Source organism: Anomaloglossus baeobatrachus, chromosome 1 (assembly GCF_048569485.1).
Source record: "Anomaloglossus baeobatrachus isolate aAnoBae1 chromosome 1, aAnoBae1.hap1, whole genome shotgun sequence".
Taxonomy (NCBI): domain Eukaryota; kingdom Metazoa; phylum Chordata; class Amphibia; order Anura; family Aromobatidae; genus Anomaloglossus; species Anomaloglossus baeobatrachus.
The window spans coordinates 562,915,885-562,933,746 of record NC_134353.1 but is presented as its reverse complement, the minus strand read 5'-3'; the positions used below and the strand labels follow the sequence as shown (position 1 = coordinate 562,933,746).

At 42.1% G+C, this 17,862-nt stretch overlaps 1 protein-coding gene across 5 annotated transcripts in view; it reads right to left on the bottom strand.

Moving 5' to 3' along the window:
* The window catches only part of MPDZ (multiple PDZ domain crumbs cell polarity complex component), a 268,414-nt gene that overhangs the window by 213,963 nt on the left and 36,589 nt on the right, over positions 1-17,862 (bottom strand). For all 5 annotated transcript variants that reach the window (XM_075316964.1, XM_075316973.1, XM_075316991.1 and 2 more), the window contains exons 4-11: positions 17,046-17,264; positions 14,146-14,285; positions 13,740-13,953; positions 10,802-10,930; positions 7,709-7,918; positions 4,541-4,655; positions 4,287-4,375; positions 566-755 (exon numbers count right to left, since the gene is read on the bottom strand). In XM_075316964.1, the coding sequence (XP_075173079.1) occupies positions 566-755; positions 4,287-4,375; positions 4,541-4,655; positions 7,709-7,918; positions 10,802-10,930; positions 13,740-13,953; positions 14,146-14,285; positions 17,046-17,264 (1,306 nt within the window). The remainder of the gene's footprint in view (positions 1-565; positions 756-4,286; positions 4,376-4,540; positions 4,656-7,708; positions 7,919-10,801; positions 10,931-13,739; positions 13,954-14,145; positions 14,286-17,045; positions 17,265-17,862) is intronic.

The following is a 17,862-nucleotide window of genomic DNA, read 5'->3' as shown; positions in this document are numbered from 1 at the left end:
CCACCACCATAGGGATCCATTATAACTATTGACAGATGTAACGGAATCCGCCGCTCGGCGTCATTTTAACGCAAGCAATTAACGTTACATGCTGCGTTCCTTCCGCTCGGCGGAAGCAACGCAGCGTCGGCCAGCGGAAGCAAAGCAGGTACTTTTGGCACAATCCGTCATCCACACAAGTCAATTGAGAAACAGCGGAATCCGTTAACAGATTCCGCTGTTTTCCAAAACGGCGGATTGCAACTGAAGGAAAACAACGCAAGTGTGAAAGTACCCCAATATAATATATATCTATCTATTATCTATCCTTTATAATGAAGTGGGCACATCATAGCTGGCACATGATTCTGAACCAGGACACAAGAAATCTAAAAAAAAGCACACCATATCTAGGTGACACATCTAGGATGATCAGATAGGCTGTCACTTAGATTTCTCAAAAAAACTATACCAAGACACCAGGTAAAAAATTATTTTGAGAGCTTGACATACTGTACGAGTACAACTCAAGGACTTAATCATATTATCCAGCCATATTCAAAAATCATTTATCTAAAGCGTTTACCTGGGTCATCCTCCACATTTGCCAATGCCACAGTTTGTTCGGCTGATCTGCCGCTTTCCTCGGGTTGTGGTGTGACAACGTCTTGCTTTTGTCCCCTCCTAACCAGCGTTAGATGGACAGTTTGCCCCGTGTGACGCAGAACTTCCACAGCTTGCTGGTTGGTGTAGCCCTGGAGATTGGTTCCATCAACCTAGACATATTGGAAAAATAATGTTAGTAGCAGTTCCTCTAATATAGGTTGGATATATTGAACAGATTGATGTCCAGGTTTTCATCTGATTTTGAATCATGTTTGTTTATTTAAAAACAAAAAACGCACCCTCTTAAGAATCTATTACACCATCTGCTTTATTCTCCATGGCACATAATGAGAAGGAGACACTGACTAAAAGACCCTAGAAAAGAAAAATAAGCTACCTCACACACTCTCAATTGCTAAAAAGAAAACATTACTTTAAAGGTAAAGAATTATTTATGTAACATAAAATAAACAAACTTTTTATGTAATATTTGATTTTTTTTTTTTTTTTTTAAATTGCCATATCACTATCCATATTAAAAAATATCCTGAATATTGTCATTTTCACTCTGGCCTCCAAATCTCATAATAGGCTGACACTTATTGTTTTGTACAGAACACTTTTCAGCAGTCATCTCATTATCATCACAGGCAGGATAAGAGAACACTGGTATGTATAGTAGATAACATAGTATGCACCATTATTCAAAATGATGACGTCACAGCACACCTCTCCCTCCCTGCACAATGACATCAGTTCACGCTTGCTTAGAATGCTGGGAAGTCAAAATGTGAAATCGGGCAATTGACGTCTATAGGTGAGTAAAGTCTATGAGAATTCAGATTTGTTGTGCGTACATTGCATTTTTTTTGCCTGCAGTTTGTCACAAACTTCTGACAAAATGCAGCATGTTCATGATTCTTGCTTTTTTGTCAACGTTTTGTCACACTTTCTATACTGACAAACACATGAAGTCAGAATTGACAAAACGCGACAAAAAAACACCAAAAAAGCATCAAAGAAAGCAACAAAAATGCACCATCATTACAAGCGTTTTTACATTTCCAGGCTCTCTGTGACAAGGTGCAGTCTTGGTTGCAGTTTGGGTGCAGAAAAAACTGCAGCGTGCACAATGCACATGTAGCCTAAAGGCCGCTTTACACGCTACGATTTATCTGACGATCTCATTAGCGATGTGACACTCCCAGATCGTAGTTACGATTTGCCAAGATCACACATAGGTCGTTTATTAGCGGTCACACGTAACGATCGCACAAGCGACGCAAAATCGTTCAGCAATATATTGTTTGACCAAGGCGGTCGTGTGGATGTTGTTCGTCGTTTCCAGCGTGTCAAACGTACCAATATGCCAGCTGCGTTCCACACGATGAACAATATTTTGAAAGTGAACGACGTGTCAACGATCAACGATTTTCAACCTATTTGCGATCGTTCTGAGTCGCACGTAGGGGTCACACGCAACGACGTCGCTAACGATGCCGGAATCCGTGTCCCCGACGACATATCGTCAGATAAATCGTAGCGTGTAACGCCTGTAAATGTGAAAAAAAAACCAATGCTTGTAATGTGGGTGCGTTTTTGATGCGTTTTTAGTGCATTTTTTATGCGTTTTCAGTGCGCTTTTGGTGCATTTTTGTTATTGCGTTTTTTTAAAGGAGAAACAAAATATGATAGGATAAGATAATGGATAGATAGCTAGAATAGATGATAGATATAAAAAAATAGAAAGAATAGCTAGATAGCTAGTGAGATAGATAATAAGAACATATAGATTAGCTAATAAGAAAGAACAGACTACATAGAAAGAAATAACAGAATAGCTTGATAGAGGGATAGCCAGCTTGGCTAGCTGTTTTTTGTTTTTTTTTAATTTTTGGGGGTAAAAAAAAATGATGTGGGGTCCCTCCCTTTTTCATATTCGGCACAGGAACAGCAGCGGCTGCAGGCTGCAACCCTCCTCATCTGTCTGCTGTACTTTGCCTGGTTATGAAAAATAGAAGGGATTACATGCTTTTCTTTTTTAAATATTTGATTTAAAAGAATAAAAAAAAATACATTGATTATCTTTACACATAAGCAGCAGAAATATGGAGAAAAGTGAAAATAATTTTATTAAATGGAATTCCCCTTTAAGCTGACATACAACTACACAAAGATTTTTTTATTTTTAATCTTTCTCCTAAATGCACAGTTAGGCTATGTGCGCACGTTGCGTAAAAACATGCAGTTACGCTGCGCTTTGTAGCGCAGCGTAACTGCATGCGTCCTGCGGCCCCTGCACAGTCTATGGAGATTGTGCAGGGGCCGTGCGCACGTGGCGTCTAAGAGCGCAGCGCTTCGGCTACTGCCGAAGCGCTGCGCAAAAAGAAGTGACATGTCACTTCTTTCCTGCGCTTTGCCGGCAGCTCCTGCTCTGTCTATGGCAGGAGCTGCAGGCAGAGCGCATGGAATCGGCGCTCACTACGGACATTTCTGCAGCGATCTAAAGCGCACATGTGCTCTTCAGATCGCTGCAGAAATTTCTGCAGGGCTTGTACGCAACGTGCGCACATAGCCTTAAGCAGTTTTCTAAAATCTTCACCTATTAGTTTGCCATTGTAGAGTGCAGGTAAGTCTTTACTGAACTGTTTAAACACTTTTTTGCTCTATCCCTCTGTTCAATGTTAGAGATAGCAGCAAGGTGAAGATGAAATTTGTACACAGATTTGCACAATGTGGAGAGAAGGGTACATTATCTACACTCTCAAGGAGGGAAGAGGACGACTAGAAAAAGTAGGAATGAAAAAAAGTGCAGGAGAGAAGCAGGAAAAGCCAATGCAATTGTCTTAACTAAAAGGTAATCAGTAAAATATGGAAAATCATTACTTCTGGTGACATAAGGTTTGTGAGGTTGGGATTTTAATCGCCTGATCCTCCTGCTCTGTGGGGAGAGGAGCCGCTGTTGAATTATTCTAGCAATGTCTCTCGTAGAGGACACAGGAACCCTAGGTCAAGCCAAGCATTCCTGTGTATGGAGGAGATGGTCCACAGCTATCTGATGTGCATGGTCAGCTTAAGTAGCCTGTTAAACCATGTGTGGGCCCTCCTGAAGCAGGAAGAATGGTACACAACAACAGTGTCGACTATAAAAATTTGCTTCTGAAAAGTTGGCAATGATGCCTACGTTTTTCAAAAAAACCAAATATCATGGTGTATGTCATGTTACCTGTGTGAAACTTTTTTGAGAACTACTCTCTATCCGAGATATTTACTATTAAGGCTGGGATCACCTGACCGTATTTTCTCCACCCGAGAAAAACAATCCGATTATGCTAATCAAACTCTGATCAGAATTTGATCAGAGTGGATCCGTTTCTGCCAGAGGTGGAGAGAAAAATATTCTGTCAGTGAAAATCAGATCACATTCGGATTTCATCAGCGTGCGGGTCCAGTTTTTTTTCACAGACTCATAGACTTGAATGGCCAAGTGGCATCCTAGGAAAAAAATATCGGATATGTGCACTGCCTCCTTGAATATCATTGGTCCAACTGCAATCCAATTTTTTGACAAATAGCACACGGACTGAAAATATAGTCGTCTGCAGGAGCCCTAAGAAGTGAAGTCGTCTTGCAGTCTCTTCTTCAGAATGTCTAAACCTCGTCCCTAACTAAATTAAACACTATATGTGAGTTATACTTACAGCAATGATCTGATCGCCCACATGAATCCTTCCATCCTGCTCCACGGCACTGCCTTTTGTAATGCTTTTCACAAAAATACCCGACGGTTCTGTAAATACACAAACAACTGAGTAAGGATTTTAACTTAGTCCTCTTTTCTTCTTGTACTGTCTGCATACCCATACTCTCTACTCCCTATATCATAGAGGGGTCCCAACCAGCATAGAGCCACGATGAGAAGGTAGAGCGGCATTAATATACAGAATAGACTTGCCTGCATTTTTATCACCAACATAACCAGCAATTGTGATCCCCAAGCCTTGAGCGTTCTTCGATAGCTTGACGTCAAAGCTATCACCACTTGTTTCTCTTCTCATTTCACCATTACCCTTAAGAAGTACAAATGAAAGAGATAAAAAAAAATAATGATATAGAAAATAGTGAGCAATTATCATTTACACATTAAATACAAAATCCATTACCCAACTTCATTGTATATGTGCATAGATATAGGGAGGATAGAAAACGACTACAGAAAAACTCAAAAGCTTGTAGAACTCTAAGGCCGCTTTCACCTACGTTCACTGGTCCAGTCAGGAAATCCTTCCGAACCCCCCTCCCTGCACACACTCACTCCGTCTGCTACATTATAGTCAATGGCCCCGTCGGCGCATGTGTCCAAAACACATTTTGCGGTGGGGGGAAAGGAGGGGGTCGGAGGGATGCCCTGACGGAACCAGTGATTGTAGGTGAAAACATAATGTGAAATCGGCCTAAGACTATGTTCACACGGCCTTAAAGCATTTGTGTACTGTGTACACGTGAATGAAGATGTTGAATGAATGCTTTAGATGGAGCCTACATACATATGTACAGTGCTGGCCAAAAGTATTGGCACCCCTGCAATTCTGTCAGATAATACTCAGTTTCTTCTTGAAAATGATTGCAATCACAAATTCTTTGGTGTTATTATCTTCATTTAATTTGTCGTCAATGAAAAAAAAAAAAATCGTCATTAAAACAAATTGGATATAATTCCACACCAAACATAAAAAAGGGGGTGGACAAAAGTATTGGCACTTTTTGAAAAATCATGTGATGCTTCTCTAATTTGTGTAATTAACAGCACCTGTAACTTACCTGTGGCACCTAACAGGTGTTGGCAATAACTAAATCACACTTGCAGCCAGTTGACATGGATTAAAGTTTACTCAACCTCTGTCCTGTGTCCTTGTGTGTACCACATTGAGCATGGAGAAAAGAAAGAAGACCAAAGAATTGTCTGAGGACTTGAGAATCCAAATTGTGAGGAAGCATGAGCAATCTCAAGGCTATAAGTCCATCTCCAAAGACCTGAAAGTTCCTGTGTCTACTGTGCGCAGTGTCAAGAAGTTTAAAGCCCATGGCACTGTGGCTAACCTCCCTAGATGTGGAAGGAAAAGAAAAATTGACGAGAGATTTCAACACAAGATTGTGCGGATGGTGGATAAAGAACCTCGACTAACATCCAAACAAGTTCAAGCTGCCCTGCAGTCCGAGAGTAAAACAGTGTCAACCCGTACTATTCGTCGGCATCTGAATGAAAAGGGACTGTATGGTAGGATACCCAGGAACACTCTACTTCTTACCCCGAGACATAAAAAAGCCAGGCTGGAGTTTGCCAAAACTTACCTGAGAAAGCCTAAAATGTTTTGGAAGAATGTTCTCTGGTCAGATGAGACAAAAGTAGAGCTTTTTGGGAAAAGCCATCAACATAGAGTTTACAGAAAAAAAAAGAGGCATTCAAAGAAAAGAACACGGTCCCTACATTCAAACATGGCGGAGGTTCCCTGATGTTTTGGGGTTGCTTTGCTGCCTCTGGCACTGGACTGCTTGACTGTGTGCATGGCATTATGAAGTCTGAAGACTACCAACAAATTTTGCAGCATAATGTAGGGCCCAGTGTGAGAAAGCTTGGTCTCCCTCAGAGGTCATGGGTCTTCCAGCAGGACAATGACCCAAAACACACTTCAAAAAGCACTAGAAAATGGTTTGATAGAAAGCACTGGAGACTACTAAAGTGGCCAACAATGAGTCCAGACCTGAATCCCATAGAACACCTGTGGAGAGATCTCAAAATGGCAGTTTGGAGAAGGCACCCTTCAAATCTCAGGGACCTGGAGCAGTTTGCCAAAGAAGAATGGTCTAAAATTCCAGCAGAGCATTGTAAGAAACTCATTGATGGTTACCGGAAGCGGTTGTTCACAGTTATTTTGACTAAAGATTGTGCAACCAAGTATTAGGCTAAGGGTGCCAATACTTTTGTCTGGCCCATTTTTGGAGTTTTGTGTGAAATGATCAATGATTTAATTTTTGTTTCATTCTCTTTTGTGTTTTTTCATTGCAAGCAAAATAAATGAAGATAATAATACCAAAGAATTTGTGATTGCAATCATTTTCAAGAAGAAACTGAGTATTATCTGACAGAATTGCAGGGGTGCCAATACTTTTGGCCAGCACTGTATGTCTAATAACCTCGCACATTTTTCCCTTTGTGTAGTATTGTCAATGATTAAATATACTGATATAAATGAACTTATGTTTCGGAGCCATGGGCCTTATCCCCTGGGGTTCTCTTTGGCTGGTCTATGAATCGGAGAATTAGGGATTTAAGCTTATTTCGTAGAATGGTAAAAAAAAAAAAGGGATGCATAATTGATGGCAGGTTTTTTTTTTACTGGACACCCCCATTGTAAAATATAATATTCCTAACAGCAACATTCAGTAATACAAGGACATGTATACCCATTTTAACAATGGCTACCTATGATGATATAAGCCATCTTGTGGTATCAAATTGAAGCATAAAATTAATATAAATATCCATAAAAATGATCATAATGTCAGGTATTTTTTGGAACGATCTATCTACCGCAAACTTAATTTACAAACAAAGTAGACCACAAATGGGAAAATACTATTAGCAGGAGCTAAATCCTAGAAAGTGCATGACTGCAAAACCTATGAGAAGCTTCTGTAGAAGAAATGGAAACTTTTTGTTTTAAAGGGAACTTGTTATGTTGAGAATGGTATCTGACCAGCAGGAAGGATATTTTTGTGGACAAAGATTGAGTAAAAGTTGAATTTGATTAAATTAATGTATATATAAGTCCAGTGGGCGGTCCCTATTGAATGACTGACAGTCCTTCCATTATGTCACCATGCAGAGATAGCGGTCAGTCGCTGGTAGACCCCTCAAGGACTCAGACACCAGAGATTTCAGTAAGTATACTGAAGCTCTTCCAGCTAGCTTGCATATCATTCTGCTCAGCTTCTCCTCCATATCATGCTGACAACATGTGCAATGTGACCGGTTTCTTTCAAGAAGCCATAACCAACTAGAACATAATTACATGAATAAATCATACAAAAGAGATTTCACAGAGTCTGCACGTAATCTAACCTGCAGTTCAGGTGCAGCAGGTATCAATGGTGGCATCTGAATTGGGGAAGAGACCACCGCGGTCGAATCCCCCACGGGTCCTCTGGCAACAACCAACTTCACTCTGTTTCCACACTGCCTCAACACTTGGGCAACCTGTTCACTGCCCATTCCAGCAAGGTCTGTGTCCCCGATTTTTAATATGTGGTCTCCACTGCGCAGCCTGCCATGCTGATGAGTAAAACATGTCAGTATCACTGTAATCCAATCTTTAGATAACAAGTGGCTTTCCATGAAATCAGATCTCTCTATGAAGCACACTTATTCAGTAAAACTATGACCACATACCAATGGTTAGTGCAATAATATAATCACAGTGCAATTTTGCAATTAATATAGTATATATTCTTACTAGATCAGAAATGTAGCACTGTTCTCCTGATTCACTATGTCTCTTACCTCACATGCAGGGCATTGCAGCTTAGGTATCTATGGTTACTACCACGAGCAACTAACTAACTTTCACTATATGAGTTTACGTAATGATGGATACCCAAGCTGCAATGCCCTGCACATGAGGTAAGAGACATGGCTAATCAAAAGAACTATACTACATTTCTAATTGGAGGTATTTGCTAATAATAATATTATTACACCTACTACATATTGGGATAGGATCTAAAGGCCACTTTAAACACAGCAACATCGCTAGCGATGTCGCTGGTGAAAGCACCCGTCCTCGTCGGTTGTGCGTCACAGACAAGTCGCTGCCCGTGGCGCACAACATCGCTAACACCCATCACACATACTTACCTTCCTAGCGATGTTACTGTGGCCGGCGAACCGCCTCCTTTCTAAGGGGGTGGTTCGTGCGGCGTCACAGCGGCGTCACTAAGCGACCGCCCAATAGAAGCGGAGGGGCGGAGATGACCGGCCGGAACATCCCGCCCACCTCCTCCCTTCCTCATTGCCGGCGGCCGCAGCTACGATGTTGTTCCTCGTTCCTGCGGTGTCACACATAGCGATGTGTGCTGCCGCAGGAATGACGAACAACCTGCGTCCAAAAGCAGCAACGATATTTGAGATTAGAACGACGTGTCAACAATCAACGATATGGTGAGTATTTTTGATCGTTAACGGTCGTTCCTGCGTTTCACATGCAACAACGTCGCTAACGAGGCCGGATGTGCGTCACAAATTCCATGACCCCAACGACATCTCATTAGCGATGTCGTTGCATGTAAAGTGGCCTTTAGAGCTGGAAATACCCCTTTAAGGATATGTGCACACCTTACGTATTTGGTGCAGGAATGTCAGCACCATTTATGCATCTCTTGACAGGAAAAATGGTGCCTAAAATAAGAGCATTTTTGATCTGTTTTCAGATGAGTTTTTGGTGCAGATTTTTCCCCACACATTAGTATAAGTGAAAACTGCAGAAAAAGTGCTTAAAAGCACTGACACGCTGCAGAATTAACTCTGCACCAAATATGCATGGAGAAAATAAGCAATGTGTGCATGAGACTTCAGGATTCTCATTCACTTTGTTGAGACCCTTTAGGGTTTGTGACAAACCTGCGCAATCATGAAAAAATCATGACAAATCTGCAACGTGTGCATAGGCCCTTACAGGGTGGTCTGAATCTAACATCTATTTTAATCCTAAGTGTTTATGTAATCTAATAATTGAATCTCTTTTGTAATATACATTAAAAAGTCACTATCATTTTCCTCACTTTCCTATCTGCTTTTTTTTGCTTACTTTGTATGACGACATTTTGTTGGGAGCTTTGGGAGATTCCCAGTCCATGCTGGAATACTCAAACAAGACATCATCAGGGAGCAAAGGCTGCCAAAGCCACTGTCCCAACCTTGATATGAAGCGTCATCAGTGACATACATTTAGGGGCTGGACTAATCCCTGCTCTATTCTCAATTCTGACCTGTGCTCAGTAGAGTTGCCTCAGTAGATGAGAAACTGTGGAAAGAAAAGCACAATAGGGTCTTACCCCAAAAAGGGAGGAAGATATGTAATAAAAACACACTCACCTATAATGGTTGTGCCAGTCACAACCACTATACAGGCATATATAAGATCCAGGTCCAGGCAGCAGTCCCAAAGTTGGCTGATAACAGAGAGTGATAGAAGAAGGGTCTTATTTCCGCGCCAAGGACTCAATGGATCCAGGAAGAGATTAATGCTTCTTTAATAACATGCACAAGTCTATGCGTTTCTGAAGACACAGCTCCCTTCATCAGGACATTGGCAAGAGAACATCAATTTGATGTTCTCTTGCCAATGTCCTGATGAAGGGAGCTGTGTCTCCAGAAACGCTTAGACTTGTGCATGTTATTAAAGAAGCATTAATCTCTTCCTGGATCCATTGAGTCCTTGGCGCGGAAATAAGACCCTTCTTCTATCACTCTCTGTTATCAGTAGAGTTGCCTCGTCACTGTGTGATATTACTCTCAATGCACAGTGACAGTGCACTCCTTCACCGTCTCTGATGAGAAATGACGAGGCAGCAAGAGAGCACACTTGCAGTGCACATTCTAAGGAGAGAATGTGGCAAACAGGGAGAGCAGAGGCCAGCCCAGATCCCCAAATGACATCACTTTCAGGGACAGTACTGGTCTCTGCTTTTCCCTACCAGAAAAGGGATAATTGCATTAAATAGACTGACATTTATGATTAAAATGGTTAGTTTTGGACAATCCCTTTGAGGCTAGGGCTTCACAGGGCACTAGTGAGTCACATACTACAGGACTACTGCATGCTATATGTTTTCCTAGAAGTTATTAAAGGCCTGGAAACCATAGTATATAGTATAGATAGTGCACGGAATGCAACCGTGGACTTCTTGCAATGGCTTGTAGCCTCAATGCCCCAAAAAACAACTATATAAAAAAATGGATAAAATCAATCATATGTAGTCCAGAATTTGTGAACAGCAGCAATAGCTGTTGGCGGCAATGCTCTATGAAGCACCATCTGAAGACATAAACTTGGATTTTAATCTATGGCATACTTGACCGTTACGAAATATAAGCTGGATAGGAGCAAAGAGGGTGACAAATAAAATGTGTAACAGCAGGTTGTACAGTAACACATACCTGATCAGCTATTCCGCCTGGTAGTATGGTTTTCACTATAACTCCAGTTGATTTTCCTCCAACAATTCCAAAGCCCAACCCTGAGCCATCATTTACCAGTTCAATAGTCTCCACGTGCTGCCAGTGCATCTAATGAGAGATTGACGTATTACCATCTAGAGGCAGAAACTGTAGATGCCATGATCTTTACTTGAGCACTTTAAACAATATAGAAGTTGTCCAAACTATTGCAACTTTTGGCGTTCTTTAAGGTTTGCCCTGGCACACGAGCAAATTGGGCAGAGCTATGGCATTACAGGACAGGGCATACGGAGCCTGCCTGTCAAGTTCTTCAAAAATGTACATCATGCCAGAAATGCACTACAGTCTCTGACTGGAGTAACATTTCTGGAAGAGATACGCCTCATTAAAAGGGGTATTCCTATCTGCAAGATCCTATCCCAATATGTAGTAAGTGTAAAGGGTGCTTTACACGAGACGATCTATCGTGCGATGCATCGTCGGGGTCACGGTTTTCGTGACGCACATCTGGCATCGTTCACGACGTCGTCTCGTGTGACACCTCTGAGCGATGCAGAATCGCTCACAAATCGTGAGTCGTGTACTCGTCGCTCAGTTTCAAAAAATTGTTTAATTAAAATGGTGTCGGTTGTTCATCGTACCCGGGGTAGCACACATCGCTCCGTGTGACACACCGGGAACAATGAACACAGCGTACCTGCGTCCTGCGGCTCCCAGCGGCTATGCGGAAGGAAGGAGGTGGGCGGGATGTTTACGTCCTGCTCATCTCCGCCCCTCTGCTTCTATTGGCCGGCGGCTGTGTGACATCGCTGTGATGTCGAACGTCCCTCCCCCTTCAGGAAGAGGATGTTCGCCGCCCACAGCGAGGTCGCTCAGCAGGTAAGTGCGCGTGACGGGGGTTTCACGACTTTGTGCAACACGGGCAGCGATTTGCCCGTGACGCACAAATGACGGGGGCGGGTACAATTGATCGTGAAATCGCACGATCGGTCGACTCGTGTAAAGCAGGCATAATATGAATAATATTAGGAAATACTTTCAATTAGAAATGTAGTATAGTTAGATTTGCTATGTTGCATTCCTCATGTGCAGGATATTGCAGCAGCTTAGGTATCCATGGTTATGACCACTAGTAACTGTCACTATACGAGTGGTCGTAACCAAGCGGCATCATAGCTAATCAGAAGAACTATACTACATTTCTAATTGGAGGTATTTGCTATTATTATTATTACACCTACTACATATTGGGATAGGATGTTGGAGATGGGAATACCCCTTTAAGTGGCATGTGTCTTTTTTGAATTCGGTGCATCTTACTCCAGTACTGCCTTAATTAAGACTGGCATGTAAAACACCAGTGTTAATGAATTGGACCCATGGGAATTTTCTTATGCAAACTGACATAAGCCCTGCTACTGAGGTAAAGCTACTTGTCTGGGTAGGTTTAGCTGTGAATGTATGTATTTTTCCACAGAGATTGTAAAACTGATAATCTGAAAGATTTCAAGGGCTTTCCCACAACTTTAGAAGAATCTGTCTGACAATTTAACCTTCCTTAACTGTTTCTATGCCCACGTATGTAACTCAAAGATACGCATTGATATCTTTCCATTTGCCCCCTTTTGCATTGTTCTGGAGAAATCCAAGATTTTGTAACTACAAAAATAAAGAGTTAGGTCGAAGGTCATTTAAATGCTTAATGGCTGCCACCTTTTGATTATTAGCTGTCTGTCTCACAGTGCTCATGGACGCGTTGTAAGATGCCCTTCTCAAGACACAAACGTTCAGCATGTTGCTGCGCATACACCGCCCTTCTGATGACACTAACATTCAGCATGTTGCTGTGCATACACCGCCCTTCTGATGACACTAACTTTCAGCATGCTGTTGCGCATATGTCGCCCTTCTGATGACACTAACTTTCAGCATGCTATTACGCATATGCCGCCCTTGTGATGACACTAACATTCAGCATGCTGTTGCGCATATGCTGTCCTTCTGAGGGTACTTTCAGCATGCTGGCCGCCCTTCTGAGGACAGTAACCTTGAGCATGCTGCTGCGCATATGTTCCCTTCAGAGGACACTAACTTTCAGCATGTTGCTGCGCATAAGGCGCCCATCGATGCTGTACACCTGAACACTTCCAGGTGCATGTGGTGAAGGGACGGCACATGTGCAGTCATATAGTGTGGGTATTTCCATAAGAAAGCACAGCGCATGTGGTGTGTGGTTATGTGTAACCTCACAAACGTGAGATTTGCCAATGCTACACGTGGTAACAAAAAGTATTGGCGTGGATGGCCATGCATCTTGCATAAGGTGGACTACGTGACTTATAAAGGGAAGACTAGTTAAATTTACAATGCGCTATCTTCAGAAACCCGAAGGACTGAGCGAGTGCAATAATAACAATTACATGTTCAGAAAAGGCTGCCCAGGAATACATTAGTGACAGCACTGAATATAACCTGACAGATTCACTTTAAACAGTGATCGCCTATATGGGGGAGTTGGGCCCTCTTTGATGACCTATGGAATGGCTGAGCTTGCTAAGGCAGCTTAATCCCACTTGGTTCCATAAACATCTCCAGTGTCTTCCCACGTACTATAAAATGTATAATGAAACAGTAATTAGTAGAAATACTATTAAAAACTAACTGGAATATTTGAAAAATACACCAGCTTAAAAATATAGGCTATACTACAAAATATATATGCTGTTTGAGGTGACGCTTGAAGAGTTTTTTTTTATTACTTTGTTAGAGCGGTTATCACACACCAAACTCACAGATCAGCCTTCCCACCTACTTGTTTTCCATCCATCTCCACTTTTCTTAGGTTCCTGTAAAGCTATAGTTGGCTTACACAGTCACTTTATACTGACAGACACCCTTCAAGAGACGTTATACTCACAGGGCTTGAAAGTGCAGACACAGTGCTGGCATCAGAGGGCGTGCGAGATACCACAGGACTAGCCAGTTGGGGTAGTGGTCCTCTGGCAATCACCAGCTGCACATAATCCTTTGCCCTCTGCAGTAAATGAATGGCTTGGTGATGGGTAATAGTCTGATCAAGGGGCTGACCGTTTATGGAGAGGATCTGATCTACTTCTCTCAACCTTCCATCCCTGAAAAGGAATAACATATAAGTAACATGCACCATGCCCTACTAAGACATTTTAATAGAGTTTACAATCTATGCGCTCACAGATGTGAAGCTTGTATTTTATCCAAGATATCACCGGTATACTAAAACTCTCAAGGGCTTGGGAAAAAAAAAAGCGAATACTATCAACCTAAAGTCAAAAGAAAGATCTCACCTATGAGCAACACTTCCTTCCTGTATTTCCTGAACAAATATCCCAAGCTCTCCTCGGTTCTCACTCTTCAGGCCAACAACACTAAAACCAAGACTACCGCTCGCAGGCTTAACCATGTCCATTGTTTCAATCTGACGACCCTACAAAACATCAAGAACTTTTAAAAGAGATTATAAAATATATAGGAAAGACACCTATTTAATAATAATAAAAATCTTTATATAGCACCAACATAGCGCTTTACAATTCTGATGTTCATATACAAACAGTCATAAGGAACAGTTTTAGAAAATACAATAATTAAAGAAAAAATAATGACAACCCTGCTTGTAAGAGCTTACAATCTACAATGAGGTGGGGGTGACACAAAAGTACATGTGCTAATTTAGAACGATGGTCCATCCATCTTAAAGAAATAGGGGATAAATAAAGGCTGCATGAGCCAGTCACCAGCCCTTCTTTGTGATGCTTTTGGGTGTGGTACAGTTTGATGGAGAATTATGTTCAGAGAAAGACTGTATGTATATGAAAGGACTTTGATTAGGGAAGGTAGTAGGCTGCCCTAAAAAGATGTGTTTTTAGGTAGCGTCTAAAACTGTGCAAGTTGTGGTTAGTCCTAATTTGGGATAGAGTATTGCAGAGAATTGGTGCAGCTCAGGAGAAATCTTGGAGCAGGGAGTGGGAGGTTCAGATTAGTATGATTGTTAGTCGAAAGTCGCTTGCAGAGCATAGAGAACGGGTAGGGTGATAGAGGTTAGGTTGGAGATATAGAGGGGTGCCGCAGTGTAGAGAGCTTTGTGGGTGAGAACAAGCAATTTAAATTGGATCCTATAATCTATGGGCAGCCAATGCAATGACTGGAACAGAGTGGAAGTGACCGAGTAACGATTAGCCAGATAGGTTAGAATCTAGAGATGTTCTTCAGGTGCAGGGGACAACAGCGGGCGAGAGATTGTATATAAGAGGAAAGATTGGTACACACAGAGAAAAAGGGCAGCTTTAGGGAGGTTAATAGATGGTGGGAGCAGAAGTTGTTCAGTTTTGGAAAGGTTGAGTTTCACATAGAGAGCGGACATGATGTGGTAGACTGCGGACAGATAGTCCCTGGTTTTTGTAGTACAGCAGGGGTAAGGTCAGGGGATGAAGTGTATAGTTTTGTGTCATCAGCATAAAGATGGTACTGGATGCCAAATTTGCTGATGGTCTGTCCAATTGGGGCTGTGTAGAGACAGAAGAGAAGAAGATCAAGGACTGAACCCTGAGGAACCCCAATAGTGAGAGGAAAAGGAGAAGTGGAGGCAGTGAATGATACACAAAGAGTGGTCATAGAGATAAGAGAACCAGGAGAGAGCATTGTCCTTAAGCAAATTGAGTGGGGCATGGCGAAAAGGAGATGGTCGTCAACAGTGTCGAAGGCTGCAGAGGGGTCAAGAAGAATAAGCAGAGGATTAGTCATCATTAAGTTTTGCTGTCAAAAAGGTCATTGCACACTTTGATGAGGGCAGTTTCTGTAAAATGTAGGGGGCTGAAGCCAGACTGTAACGAATCTAAAAGAGAGTGAGAAGAAAGGCAGCAGGTAAGGCGGGAGTAGACCAGATGCTCCAAGAGTTTAGAGATGAGAGGGAGATTGGAGGCAGGTCTGTAGCTATTGGTGCAGGATGGGTCAAGAGAAGGGTTTTTTTAACAATGGAGTAAGGATAGAGGGACTGGAGTAAGTATGAGGCAATGGTCAGTAGTCCAAGTAGTAGCTTGAGAAGAAGAGAGGGGCCAGGAGACTTCTTCCTCTGTGACTGGGTCAAATGAGGAGAGACAGATGAGATGTGGGGAGGGAAGAGAATCACAGTGCTTCGCAGCTGGGAGTTGATTTCCTGATGGATATTTTCTATTTTCTCTGTGAAGTAGGAGGCCAGATCTTCAGCACAAAGATCTGTGATAGAGGCCTGCACTTTAGGGCTGAGGATAGAGTGAAAGTTGTTGAAGAGTTTTTTTGGATTGTTGGATAGTGGGGGGATCAGGGTGGTGAAGTAGGTCTGTTGTGAGGTGAAAGGCATAGTTATAGGTTCTTAACTTTATCCACTATAAATTTATGTTATGTGATGTGCAAGTTTTCCTCTATAGGCACTCAGCATTCCTAGAGCATCGCTGGAGAACTCGAGTTTGCGATGTGAGCCAGGGCTGATATATTCTGTGTTTGGAGATTTGAAGGTGAGGGGCACTACTTTGTCTAGGGTGCTTCTGAGAGCGCCATTGTAGTGATTTACAGCCAGATCAGGACAGGAAAGTGAGGAGATAGGGGACAGTGATGAGTATGTATGGGGGTCAATGGCCTGAAGATTCCTGAATGTGTGATAGGTGGGAGCGTGCTGGAATGGGTGAAGATTTGTGAGCGTAAAACGAGAGAATGTTGTAGTCAGAGAGGGGAAGAGGTGACAAATTAACTAAAAAGAGTAAAATTAGGACTATGCAGAAGTTAATGCAAACTTAATCCGGCCCCGAGGGAAAAATTTTAATGACTGTGCAGTGGATCCACACCAGAGAATGCATATATAGTTATTAAAACACAATCATGATATCTAGTGATGAGTGAGCACCCCCATACTCAGGTGCTCAGTACTCATAACCAACAGTTAGATGCTCGGATGGGAGCAACTAAAGTACCAGAGTACAATGAGAGTCAATGGTGGACTCAAGCATTTTTCCGAGAAATGAGCAAGAAAAATGCTTGCGTTTCCCATTGACTTACTTTATATTCGGTCGTGGCCATTAGAGCACCAACTACTGGTTACAACTACCGAGCACCCAAGCATGGGGTGGTCGCTTATGACCAATTATTTCACATTTTGATGGAGATACCCATTAAAAGAAAAAAATAAATAAATCAGAGCCCCATAATTACATACTTGAGCCATCCGTTTGATGATTTGGTCAAATTCTTCATTTGCTGGTTTGCCATTGATCTGGGGAAATGAGGATATAACAAAAGTTTCCTCGGAGTTAAACTGGCTCCCATTCTGTTGGCCTAATGGGTAAGCCTCAGTTTGTGTAGAAAGAGAGCTTGATCCAAATGGAGAAATCTGTGCAAATTCTGTTACTAATGATCCAGTAGGTGTCGAATTTACCTGAAATTAAAATCAAACCAGATCCTCAGTACTTTGTTCTATCATCTTTCCTGTTATGCTTCTTTTGGATTTTGCTTCCTTTTCAACATGGAAATAGATACGTTAGCTGCTGGAAAATAATCTATCAGGAATAAGTGGAGGAATAAAACTCGTAAAAACACAGCATTTGTGGCACATGAATGCTGCAGCATCGGCCCACCATAACAACCCATTGCAAGGAAGCGTACACTGCATGGTATTTTTTCTACATAGTAGTCGCCTCCTGTTCTCTCTAGACACAGCCCCTATTGGACAAACGATCAGCAGATTTGGTTTCCAGTACCATCTCTATGCTGATGACACCCAACTGTACACATCTTCTCCTGACATCACCCCTGCACTATTACAAAATACTACCGATTGTCTGTTCGCTGTCTCCAACATCATGTCCTCCTCTCTATCTAAAACTGAAACTGTCAAAAACTGAACTCCTGTTTCCTCCCTCTCCTAACTTTCCGAAACCAAATATTACTATTTCTGTGTGTGGCTCGACCATTACGCCCCAGCAGCATGCCCGCTGTCTTGGGGTTATATTTGACTTCGATCTCTCCTTCACTCC